The 11,953-nt window shown below is 35.5% G+C and overlaps 1 protein-coding gene across 3 annotated transcripts in view; it reads left to right on the forward strand.

The window, feature by feature from the left end:
* The window catches only part of DHX36 (DEAH-box helicase 36), a 59,655-nt gene extending 51,203 nt beyond the window's left edge, over positions 1 to 8,452 (forward strand). For 2 of the 3 annotated variants that reach the window (XM_049710177.1, XM_049710178.1), the window contains 5 exons: positions 671 to 770; positions 863 to 953; positions 3,619 to 3,739; positions 4,404 to 4,556; positions 4,957 to 8,452. In XM_049710177.1, coding sequence (XP_049566134.1) covers positions 671 to 770; positions 863 to 953; positions 3,619 to 3,739; positions 4,404 to 4,556; positions 4,957 to 5,142 — 651 coding nt within the window. In that variant the 3' untranslated portion in view covers positions 5,143 to 8,452. Of the gene's footprint in view, positions 1 to 670; positions 771 to 862; positions 954 to 2,416; positions 2,498 to 3,618; positions 3,740 to 4,403; positions 4,557 to 4,956 lie in introns of those variants that run through there. The other variant, XR_007477537.1, reaches the window with a different exon arrangement.
* The last annotated feature ends 3,501 nt before the right edge of the window (positions 8,453 to 11,953 follow it).

Here is an 11,953-nt window from a genome sequence, read left to right on the forward strand (position 1 = left end):
GTTAATGATATTTCTGACAGTATTGAGATTAGGGTAGTCTTCTTTTGTACTTTGCTATACTACTTGAATGCTTTTTATAATGAGTCACGTATCATTTTTACCCAAAGAGTGATTTTTCTTATAAATAAACACAAGAAACAGGCCTTAAGCTTTTGTGCCAGGATGTAACAGTAGTTAATTTTCAGTAGTACATATATGGATGTTGGTTATTTTCTCTATGCTTTCCTGTTTTGTTTTGTTTTCAAAATATGGGGTAGAGAGCAATTTTGAAAATTATGAGCCTTTTTGTAAACTGAAGTGATCCTTAAACATCGGTTGTTATTCCCTACAGCAGGCAAGCCTTAAGATTGGACAATAAATATTTTTGGCTTACAATCCATATGGTTTCTGTTGCAACTGCTCACCTCTGCCATTATAATGCAAAAGCAACCAAAGATAGCGTGTTGATGAATGGGTGTTGTTTTGTTCCAGTAAAACTTTATTGACAAAAACAGGTTTTTATAAATTTTGTAGTTTACCAACCCCTGCTCCAAAACATCACATTTTTGCAAAAGTGTTTCATAAAGCAGGGAAAGCTCAAAGCTAAATTTATTTATGAGTACATGCTTTATAACCCCTATCAATTTGTGTGAAAGGTATTCTAGTTCTGTTTGTTACCATTGCTCCCTAGATGCTGCATAACATGAAAGGGCAGTTTGCTGAGCATCTTCTTGGAGCTGGATTTGTAAGCAGTAGAAATCCTAAAGATCCAAAATCTAATATAAATTCAGGTAAAGCAGAAAGTACAGTGTAAATAACTTGCTGCTGTTGTCAGTTGTATCCATATTTTACTTTTTTTTCTCTACCTTCCCACCCCCAATAGATAATGAGAAGATAATTAAAGCTGTCATCTGTGCTGGTTTATATCCCAAAGTTGCTAAAATCCGACTAAATTTGGGTAAAAAAAGAAAAATGTAAGCATTGAAGATTATTATGAATTATTTGTAGTTCTCTCAAACTTTCGAAATCCTCTACTGCAACAGGGCTTATATTGTACATTTGTTCTTACTAATAATAGGGCCATATTCTTGTTACTTTTGGTCATTGAAGAGGAGGCAAACTGTTTACCATGGGCATCACTTTCCCTCATAGCACATCCCTGGAGTCTGCTGCTTCATCACCCATTTTTCACAAAGAATGTTAGTGAAATATAATATCAATGTAAATATGAGAACAGTAAGCCAGCTATACCTTGTTTAGAGTAAATTTTGTTTCAGGATATTTTTTTCCTCTTTTTTTTTTTTTTTTTTGCGGTACGCGGGCCTCTCACCGCTGCGGCCCCTCTCGCCGCAGAGCACAGGCTCTGGACGTGCAGGCTCAGTGGCCATGGCTCACGGGCCCAGCTGCTCGGGCCCAGCTGCTCCGCGGCATGTGGGATCTTCCCGGACGGGGGCACGAACCTGTGTCCCCTGCATCAGCAGGCGGACTCTCAACCACTGCACCACCAGGGAAGCCCTTTTCCTCTCTTTTAAAACAAGTAATTTTCTACTTGAGATCTTTGAATAAAATTGTGGTGATTTTACTATTTTGAGAAATAAAGTATAACTTTAAATGTATGTACAAATAGAGTCAGGCTTAGTTGTAATTGGAGACAACAAATAAGGCATATTTTTGCCCAGTAAAAGAATTCATTCCAGTGAGGAAAAAAGAGAAACTGAAAGTCACAAATGGCTAGTGGTATGTGAACTGGTGCCATGCTTTTGGAAGACAGTTTAGATTAGAATTATGTATCAGCAGTCATTAAAATAGTCACTGGCCCCGTGGATTCATAAGTGAATATTTGAATTTAATATTTTCTAAGGAAGTAATTCCAAATGTTTTTTGACAGGTATATTATAAACAACATAGATGTCTAGTAGCAGTGGGGAAATTATGGTTTTGTAAGACCATATTATATGGCATTTCTGTTAGGCGTATAAAACATCACTGTATATTGACATAAAATATTTGAACTGATGTTAGATGAAAAAGTTGGATGTTCTGTAAACATGAAAAAATATAGACCTCAAAGATAGCCTAGAGTGCAGCAGTGCAGTGGTTCTCAACCTGGGTGATTTTGCCTCCCTGGGGACATTTGATAATGTCTGCAGACATCTGTGGTTGTTATAAGTGGAGGAGTATGTACTACTAGCATCTAGTACATAGAGGTCAGGGATGCTATTAGGCATTCCATAATGCACAAGACAGTCCCCCACAACAGAAAATTCAATATGTCAAGAATGCTGATGTTGAGAAACCCTATTCTCACGTGGAAGATTATGGGTAACATGAATTTTAATCACTGTAGTTGGATTATCCACATTTTAAGTGATCTGAGTACTTTTTTGACATCAGTACTTTGTCAAATTCTTCTTCATATCTATCCCTAAACTTACAGGTAGCTTAACAGAGAGACTCCTTGAAATACAAACATTTTATATATCCCTCTGCCATCCTGGGAAGGCTTTATGAAAGAAAGGTAGTTTCTTTGGGTTTATGCTTTGTTTTGGTCTAGTCAGCACATTTTGGCATACTGGCTAAGAGTTTAAGTTTTTGTTGGAACACATCTGTGCCTGTTTGTTCACATGTTGTTTGTGCCTGCTTTCCACCTGCACTAGCAGAGTTGAGTAGTTGTGACAGAAGGTCCGCAAAGCATAAAATATTTTCTCTCTGGTCCTGTATAGAAAAAGTTTGCCAAACCCTGCTGTTCTGGTGATGTAGGGTTGCAGGATGGCATTGGTTAAATTGACTGTGCGGTGAGGAAAAGCAGTTGCTCATTTTATTCTGAATAATGGCTCATGACTGTGATTCAGATTTTGGTAGACATATTATGGATTCCTAGAACCATGAAAAAGACGCTCTTAAAAACAAAGAGGAAGGATTAATGGATTATCAGCTTTATTCTGTAATTACCACTGACTATATAAACTATCAGACATCTCCCTGTTGAATAATATTAATTAAAGACTCCTACAAATTGAGGTGAAATTTTTGTGACTATCAAAGGAAGGACCCGTAAAAATGGAGAGATTGAACTAGAGCTGTGTACATTTATTCCAAGTATTCCTGTTTTGAAGGGTGGGGGGAGTTCAGTGAATGTGAGACCATTTAAAACGTATTTTAGAATAGGTTTTTAAAAACCAGTTTTAGCTAACTCCCTTTTAAACAAAATTCTTCATTTTAAATTTTAGATCATTTCACAGTTACTCTGTAAATTGACGGTAAATTATCAGTAGCATGATTTACAGTAAAATGTACAGACTATTCTCTTGGTCTGATTCACTTAGAATTATATCAGGTATTTCATTTTTTGTACTTTACTGGTATAGTATATATACTAACATAATTAAGGAATATTTTGTCATCTTTCTAATTTGTTGAGTAATTACACCTATAAGAAAAGGATTTGTTGTATGATTTAGAGTACTCTTATTTAGCCAATTATTTTTCTATGTCTTATTAAAACAAAAATTTGGAAATTTATATTGCAAAAATAAATTGAACTCATCTGTGGAGTTTGTTTTGATTCTGGCATTAGTTTGGAATCCTCCGGAGTTTTGTTTTGTTTTGTTTTTAAACTACATTTTAACTTTTTTTAAGGGTGAAAGTTTACACAAAAACTGATGGACTAGTTGCTATTCATCCCAAATCCGTTAATGTGGAGCAAACAGAGTTTCACTACAACTGGCTTATCTATCACCTGAAGATGAGAACAAGTAGTGTAAGTGAATACATAAAGTAACCATGGGTCTGAATAACAGTCTTGTTGTATTTTTAAAATTGTATAGTTTTCATAATTATAAACAAAATTTGTTCTTTAAAAAAATTTTTTTTATGACATGACTTATACCTTCTTTAAGCAGATAACCTATACTTTTAATGTGCAGATCTGTCATGATGTATCTTTGTATTTTAATTAATTGGGATGGTTATTTGATTTGCATAATTTTCTTTCAGAGCCTGCTTTCAAGACATACTGGCATCTTATGGTATATAAGAGTTTACACTTTTCAGAGAATTTTGTTGGCCTGTCAATATACAAGTATTGGTCAGAATATTAAGTGGGAATTCTGTTAATATATAAATAAAAAGAACTTCAGCTACATTAGTGTTTTGGTTTTATCACTTAGGCAATATTTTGTTTACAGAACAGTGCTATTGATTAAATTGAAACAAAAATATAAAACTCCTTTGTTCTCTGAAGTAAGAATGGCTTGTTTAAATGGTATTTCTTCAAATTTAGTCTCTGTAATTACACTAAAAGGATAATACCTGTTTTAGAAGGAAAGCACTAATAGATTGATACTAGTGATATTATTGAGTTAATGTGACAATAATTCTTTCAGACTCCTTAATGTATTTATTTGCCTTAATTCTCATTATAGATATACTTGTATGACTGCACAGAAGTTTCTCCATACTGTCTCTTGTTCTTTGGAGGTGATATTTCCATTCAGAAGGATAATGATCAGGAGACTATTGCTGTAGATGAATGGATTATCTTTCAGTCTCCAGCAAGAATTGCCCATCTTGTTAAGGTGACTGACTTTACATGATTGTCTTTGATTCTGCATACAAGTTAGTATGTGGTCTTGTGGTTTTGTTCTTCCAAGTGTTATACATGTTACGTTAAATATTTCTTGCTTTATTTCAACAGAGGAAATTGTGCTGAGAAATTGATTCATAGTTTTTCTGAATTGGTTTTTGAGATAGTTACAGACCAACCATTCTAAATGGCTCAATGTGATAAAAGTTTGAATTTTTTTACTTAAGTTGGCTACTCATAACCACACTTTAGTTAGTTGCTCATTAGATATTTCAGTCTTTTTGTATAATAGCTTATTAAATTTCTTGTACCAGCTGAAGTCACTTTTATTTATTACATTGTTTGATAGTACATCTGCCTTTGTTGAACATGTATAATTTTTCCAACTTCAGGAATTAAGAAAGGAACTAGATATCCTTCTGCAAGAGAAGATTGAAAGTCCCCATCCTGTAGACTGGAAGGACACTAAATCCAGAGACTGTGCAGTACTCTCAGCTATTATAGACTTGCTCAAAACACAGGAAAAAGCAACTCCCAGGAACTTGCCACCACGATTTCAGGATGGATATTACAGCTGATGGCTTTTCTGTGGTGCCCTGAAAAGCCAGTTTGATAGCCATTTTCCATCATGGTTTAACTTTTGAGTAGATGTCAAACCCCAGGACATGAATAATTTTCATGTGTAAGGTAGAAACCTTCAGTAGGTAGTAAATAAAGACTTAATGTGCATGAGTTAACAGTGTCATCTGTAGCTATTATAAATATACCATAAAAAAGTTACTCTGTAGTGGTCATGTCCACATTTTGAGAGTATTCCTCATATATTTTGAATGTTGTACCACTTGAGAAATTCCTTTGTTCTGTTATGAAAGATTAATCTCTCTGCCCATAATGACTGAGTATAGAATCAGTAAAAATAGAATGGTTAGCCAAAAAGCAGTATCAAATAAGAATTTGAACACATCCACATTTCTTCTAATGAAACTTCTATCAGAAGTAAATTAATTTGTTGTAATAAAGCCCAGTATTTAATAAAATGTACAGTGTGTAAATCTCGGCTAGCTTTTCGGGTTGCTTTCTGCATCTCCACCTATCCCTTGGTTTATCTGATGGTTTTTTATCTTAGAATATATTTGTACCACTTTTACATCACCCTGTGCAGTGTAATGTAGCAATTGAGAGCATGGGTCTAGAGCCTATCTAAGTTCAAATTTTAGCTCCATCACTTACCACGTATCTTAGGCAAATTACTTGGCTTCTCTCTGTTTCCTTTTCCTTATCTGTAAAATACAGGTAACAATTATGAGGATTAAATATGTTTTCATATGTAAAGTGCATAGACTAGTGTCTGGCATGTATTGTGTACTTAGTTACAGTTATTATTTGAAACATTTTTTTAAACAATCCATTATGTTAGACTTTTCTTCCCCATGCTCTGAGTGCTACTTTACCCTCTCAGCCAGTGTGGAAGCTAGTGTGACATGTACTGTATGTTTTCAGCCCTGTCAGATTTTGACAAATACTGTTAGTTGCTATCCAACAACCATTTTGTCCCTCCCTTCCTGGTTGCTTGTTCATGTGTCCCCTCCTCTGTGCAGCCTTGTTCCCAGGGATTTTGGACCCTCTTCCCCAAGGGTGAATTGGATTGTTCTAAGCCAATCATGCATGGTCTTTTTCTCCTTATAAGTAACTGATGAGGCATGAATATGTGAGCCTGTCCTGGCTAATGGAAGCTGAGAAGAGATCTGCAAGGGGGCATCTGAGAAGATTTTCCTCACTAATAGACTTAAAGAAGGAAATTCTGTGTTCCTCCTTTGAACATTGTTTTCTCTGACTCTGGCACTTGGAGCTGCTGCAACCCTCTTAGGATCACAAGGTTGGCTCAGCGGGCAGGTGGAAATCACCAGAGTCCTTGATAATGCTAGTGAGCTGTTGAATTATCCAGACTTTGCAACTGCCCTGCACATGGACTTATTCTGATGTAATAAACCCTTCTTTGTTCTAGCCACTTTTAGTAGGATCTTTTGTATAACTTGGCAGAAGGGTATTAACTGAAACACATACTATCCGTTGTTGAGTGTTGTTTGCTGAGGCTTCTGTCACTTATTTTGTGATCTAACAGTCTGACCCTATGTCTGAGAAAAGTTGTAGTACTGGAAATATTGGGAAAAAATAGACATAGGAAGAACATCCTGCTACACCCTAAAAACTACAGATTGTATTGTGCCTTCCAAAGAAGCCAAAGGAAAGGAGTATCATATGATGACTGGGGTTGATTGATAATTCTATGGTGATCTTAACAGCACTGGTTCAGGTACTGCTTCCATTTCTGGGAATGTATGTCAACCTATCATTGCCTTCTAGGGTTTTGAATGTATTTGTGTGTTCTAAGTCCATTCTCTTGGCTAGTATCCCAAAAGTGATCTGCCTCTCACTGAATTCTTATACTGGGTCATTTTGTGGCATATTAGTTTTGCCCCTAAACTGAAGGTGATAATTAGGTCCTATTCTGTAAGAACGTTTGTTTTTATGTTTGTGCTTTTTTTTTTTTTTGGCTTGCTTTTACTATCCAGTTTAAATTCAGTCAGTTGGCCAAAACGGTCTTGGCAGAAAGCATTTTAAAAATCTGTAAAAACAGATTACTAGTTAATTGGCTGCATGTTCATAGACAAATATTTAATCTCCATAAATGGGGAAAATGTTCCTGCAGAACTGTTTAACAGATGAGCTATTCAGAGAGATCAGAGGAGTTATTATCACCTCCAATTTATGTCTTCTCTATAGCCAGTCAAGATGGAAATTTTGCCTGAAGGTGCTATTTATGTTTTTTTTTTGTTTACAGAATAGGGTGTTACTTAGTGAAAAATGTATTCCAGGTCTCAGAACTATCTGCTATTTGGTAGTTTTAAAGAATAAGATACTAAATTACGAAGAAAACTATTTGCCTCACCATTCTGAGTGATACCAAGGATAACTCTTAAAAAAAATGACCCTGAAAGAGAAACTTACAGAAAAACAAAACAAGAAATAAACCACTGGATAATCTTTACGAAGTGTCTTCGAAAAGTGAGTCCATGCGACACCTTCCTAATTCATTAACTTGGGCAAAAGCTCTAGATACATTTATACCAATATTGCAAGTGATTTTCACATCTTCATTTTCAAAACAAGGTCCACCCTACAAGTTAGAAATCATAGAAGAGCTGTAGGAAGAATTTATTTTCGTACTCTGTTACCCAAAGTAAATGGTAATTTTCCTTCCCCTCTTTTAGCTCTGAGTCTGTGTATATTTTTAAGTAACTGTGATCATGTAGTGTAATATATTTATAATATGCTAATTGTTTTTACATGGCATTTTTATTCTGATTTTTAAAGTACATATTCATTATAGAGTATCTGGAAGTGCAACATATAAAAAAAATGTTACCGCTGTTACAAACTCTTTTTTAATAAGGTTTAAGATATTATTTTATATATAATAGTTACCCAAGTATAATTCTGTGAATTTTGTCAAATGTATAAAGTCATGTAATTGCTATCACCACAGTCTTGATATAGAACATTCCTGTCACCTAAGAATCTCCCTTTTTCCCCTTACAGTCAGTCCCCTGCTCCCACTGGCAACCATTTGGTCACTAGTTTTGCCTTTTCTAGAATTTCAAATAAATGGAACCATATGTAGTCTTTTGTGTCCAGCTTCTTTCACTTAACATAATGCTTTTGAGAGATTTATGTTGCTGTGTATATCAGAAGTTAGTTCATTTTTTATTTAGTATTGCATTGTATGGTTGTACCATAGCTTGTTTATTCACCTGTTGATGGACTTTTTAGTTATTTTCAGTGTTTTTGCTATTATAAATAAAGCTGCTATGAATATGTGTATACAGGTCTATGTGTAGATAGATGTTTTCATTTCTCTTGGGTAAATACCTATGATTAGGATTGTTGTGTCATATAAGAAATTGCCAACCTGACTTACAGAGTGGGTATACCATGTTTTATACACCCACCCTCCATATAGTATGGTTCCAGGTGTTACAAGTTCTCACCAGTACTTGGGTATTTTTAGTTATTTGTTGTTTTGTTTAATTTTTGCCTTTAACGGATGTGGAGTCTCATAGTTTGTTGTGGTTTTGTTTTTTATTTCTATTGAATATAATAATCATTGATGAGCATATTTCATGTGCTTACTTGCCATTTTCCTTGGTTGTCTTATATACTTATATGTGTGTTTTGATTTCCCACCTCATATGTTAAGTAATTGGGGCTTTAGGGATATATCTGATTAAAAAGAAAAAGGATTATTCTTTATGAATTTTAGAGCTGCAGAAAATTTTAAGTTCATTGACCTTTAAAATGGCAAAATGTGCCACTCTTCAATTGGCTAGTACAGTGGCAAGAGTTAAGCCACCGTTACCAAGTGCCAGAAGAGAAAAGCACCAGTTTTAGGGGTCCATGATGTCAGGAGGTTGCACATCCACCATGAGATGATGAATAGGGCATAATACAAAACATTTCTGGTGTGGGTCAAGGCATGGGAGCGAAGGAAGACGGCTGATGTGGAAGCACTGCAGAGCCAACCTTTAAGACTGCTCAGAGTTTTGGTAGTTTGTGGTTTTCAGTGAATTGGCCCATTTTATCTAAGTTGTTAAATTTATGTCGAGTTGCTTGAATATCCTCTTAACCCTTTTATAGCTCTGGAATCTGTAACAATATGTGCTCTTTCATTCTTGACATGGACAGTCTCTTTTTTGGTCAGTCTTGCTAAAAGGTGTATCAATTGTGTTCGTCTTTTCAAAGAACTAGGCTCTTTGTTTCATTGATTTTCTCTGTATTTAAGTGTTTTAGTGCCATAAATTCCTAAGAACTGCTTTAGCTGCCAACTACATGTTTTGATGTATTCTCATGGCATTCAGTCAGTGTGGTTTTTTATTTCTTTATATATTTACTTCTTTGATCCACAAATTGAGCGTGCTGTTTAATTTCCAACTGTTTGAAGATTTTCCTGTGGTGGTTCTGTTGTTAATTTCTAGTTTGATTCTTTTATGCTGGTTGGAAAACATACTTTGTATGATTTGTTCCTTTAAATTTGTCAGTTTATGACCCAGAATGTGATCTGTCTTGGTGAATATTACATACCTACATGGAAAGGAAGTATAATCTGTTGTTGGGTGGAGTGTTCGCTAAATAAATGTTAGGTCCCATTCCTTGATGGTGTTCTGTTCTGTACCTTTAACCACTATATTATGGATTTGTCTGTTTTTTCCCTTCAGTTCTGTTTTTGCTTCGCGTATTTTTAAGCTTTACTTATTTGGTACATACACATTTAGGGTTGTTATGTCTTCCTCACAGATTGACCCTTTTATTGTGATGTAGTATTCTTTGTTCCTGGCAATCTTCTTTGCTCTGAAGTCCACTTTATCTGTTCTAGTATAGCCCCTCCAGCTTTCTTTTGATTGGCATTTGCTTGATATTATTTTTCGATTCATTTACTCTACACTTACCTATATAATTACATTTTAAATGTGTTTCCAAACATATAGTTAGGTCACTTTTAAAAACTATTCTGGGGTTTCCCTGGTGGTGCAGTGGTTAAGAATCCCCCCGCCAATGCAGGGGACACAGGTTCGAGCCCTGGTCCAAATATCCCACATGCTGTGGAGCAACTAAGCCCGTGCATCACAGCTACTGAGCCTGTGCTCTAGAGCCTGTGAACCACAACTACTGAGCCCACATGGCACAACTACTGAAGCCTGCGTGCTTGTTTATCAGTATATCTCTTTAAGTTTGGGGCATTTTTTGCTTGCTCTATGGATTACAGTATACATGTATAGCTTATCATAGTGAACAAGTAGCAACATTTTGCCACTTCAAGTAAAATATGTGTAAGACACCACCATTGAAGCCTGCGCGCCTAGAGCCCGTGCTCCACAAGAGAAGGCACTGCAGTGAGAAGCCCACTCACCGCAACTAGAGAAAGCCCCCGTGTAGCAGTTAAGACCCAGTGCAGCCAAAAATAATACAATAAATTTATTTTTTAAAAAAGACACCACCATTTAGTTGTCCCAAATAATTCCTTTACATACGTTGAGAACCAACCATATCAGACAATGTAATACAGCTTTCAGCCAACTAACATTTTAAAACCTTAAGGATAGTCTATTATATTTACCCAAATGTTTACCTGTTCAGTTGTTCCTTCTTTGTTCCTGATGTTTCAAGTTTACTTCTGCCACTTCCTTTGTTAGAGGAACTTCTTAATTACTGGACTGTATTTTTTTAGAGCAGTTTTAGGTTTACAGGAAAACTGAGCAGAAGGTACAGAATTCCCGTATCACCTTTACTCCCTCCTAGTTTCCCCTATTGTTAACATCTTGGTACGCTTGTTCAAGGGGTGACCCAATATTAATACATTATTAACTAAAATCCATAGTTTTAGTTAGCTTAACATTAGCTTAGTTTAGTTAGCTTAACATTAGCTTCTTTGTGTTGTATATTTTGATCAATGTATTGATATAATGACAGGTATGCACCATAACTTAACCATGCAGAATACTTTCACTGCCCTGAAAAAAGTCCTCTGTGCTCCACCTATTCCTCCTTTCCTCTCCTTGAACTCTTTTTACTGTCTCCATAGTTTTGCCTTTTCCATGTTATGTAGTTGGAGTCATACAGCGTATAGCCTTTTTACATTGGCAACTTTTTCTTACTAATACGCATTTAAGACCCCTTCATGTTTTTTCATGGATAGCTCATTTCGCTTATTGCTGGTTAATATTCGATTGTCTGGATGTATCACAGTTTATCCATTCATCTATTGAAGATTATCTTGGTTGCTTCCAACTTTGGCCATGATGAATAAACCTGATATAAAAACTTGTGTGTAGACTTTTGTGTGGACATAGTTTTAAACTCATTTAGGTAAATATCAAGGAGTGTGATTGCTACGTCATATGGTAAGTGTTTAGTTTTCTAAGAAACTGCCAAACTCTTCCCAGTGGTTTTTGCATTCCCAACAGCAGTCAGTGCAAATTCCTCTTGCTCTGTGTCCTCACCAGTATTTGGTGTTGTCAGGGTTTTGGATTTTATAATCATTCTAATAGGTGTGTGGTGGTATCTCATTTTAATTCTTCAGTTCCCTAATGATGTTTCATCTTGAGCATATTCTCATATGCTTATTTTCCATCTGTGTATCTTTGGTGAGTTTTCCAGATTTTTGCCCATTTTTAATTGGGTGTTTTGTTGTCTAATTATTGAGTTTTAAGAGTTCTTTGTATATTTTGGATGCCAATCCTTTATCAGGTATATTTTGTAAGATTTCCTCCAACTCTGTGCATTGTCTTTTCATTCTCCTGTCTTTTAATGAAATTCAGCTTCTCAGTTTTTTCT

The sequence above is a fragment of the Orcinus orca genome, chromosome 5 (assembly GCF_937001465.1).
Source record: "Orcinus orca chromosome 5, mOrcOrc1.1, whole genome shotgun sequence".
Classification (NCBI taxonomy): Eukaryota; Metazoa; Chordata; class Mammalia; order Artiodactyla; family Delphinidae; genus Orcinus; species Orcinus orca.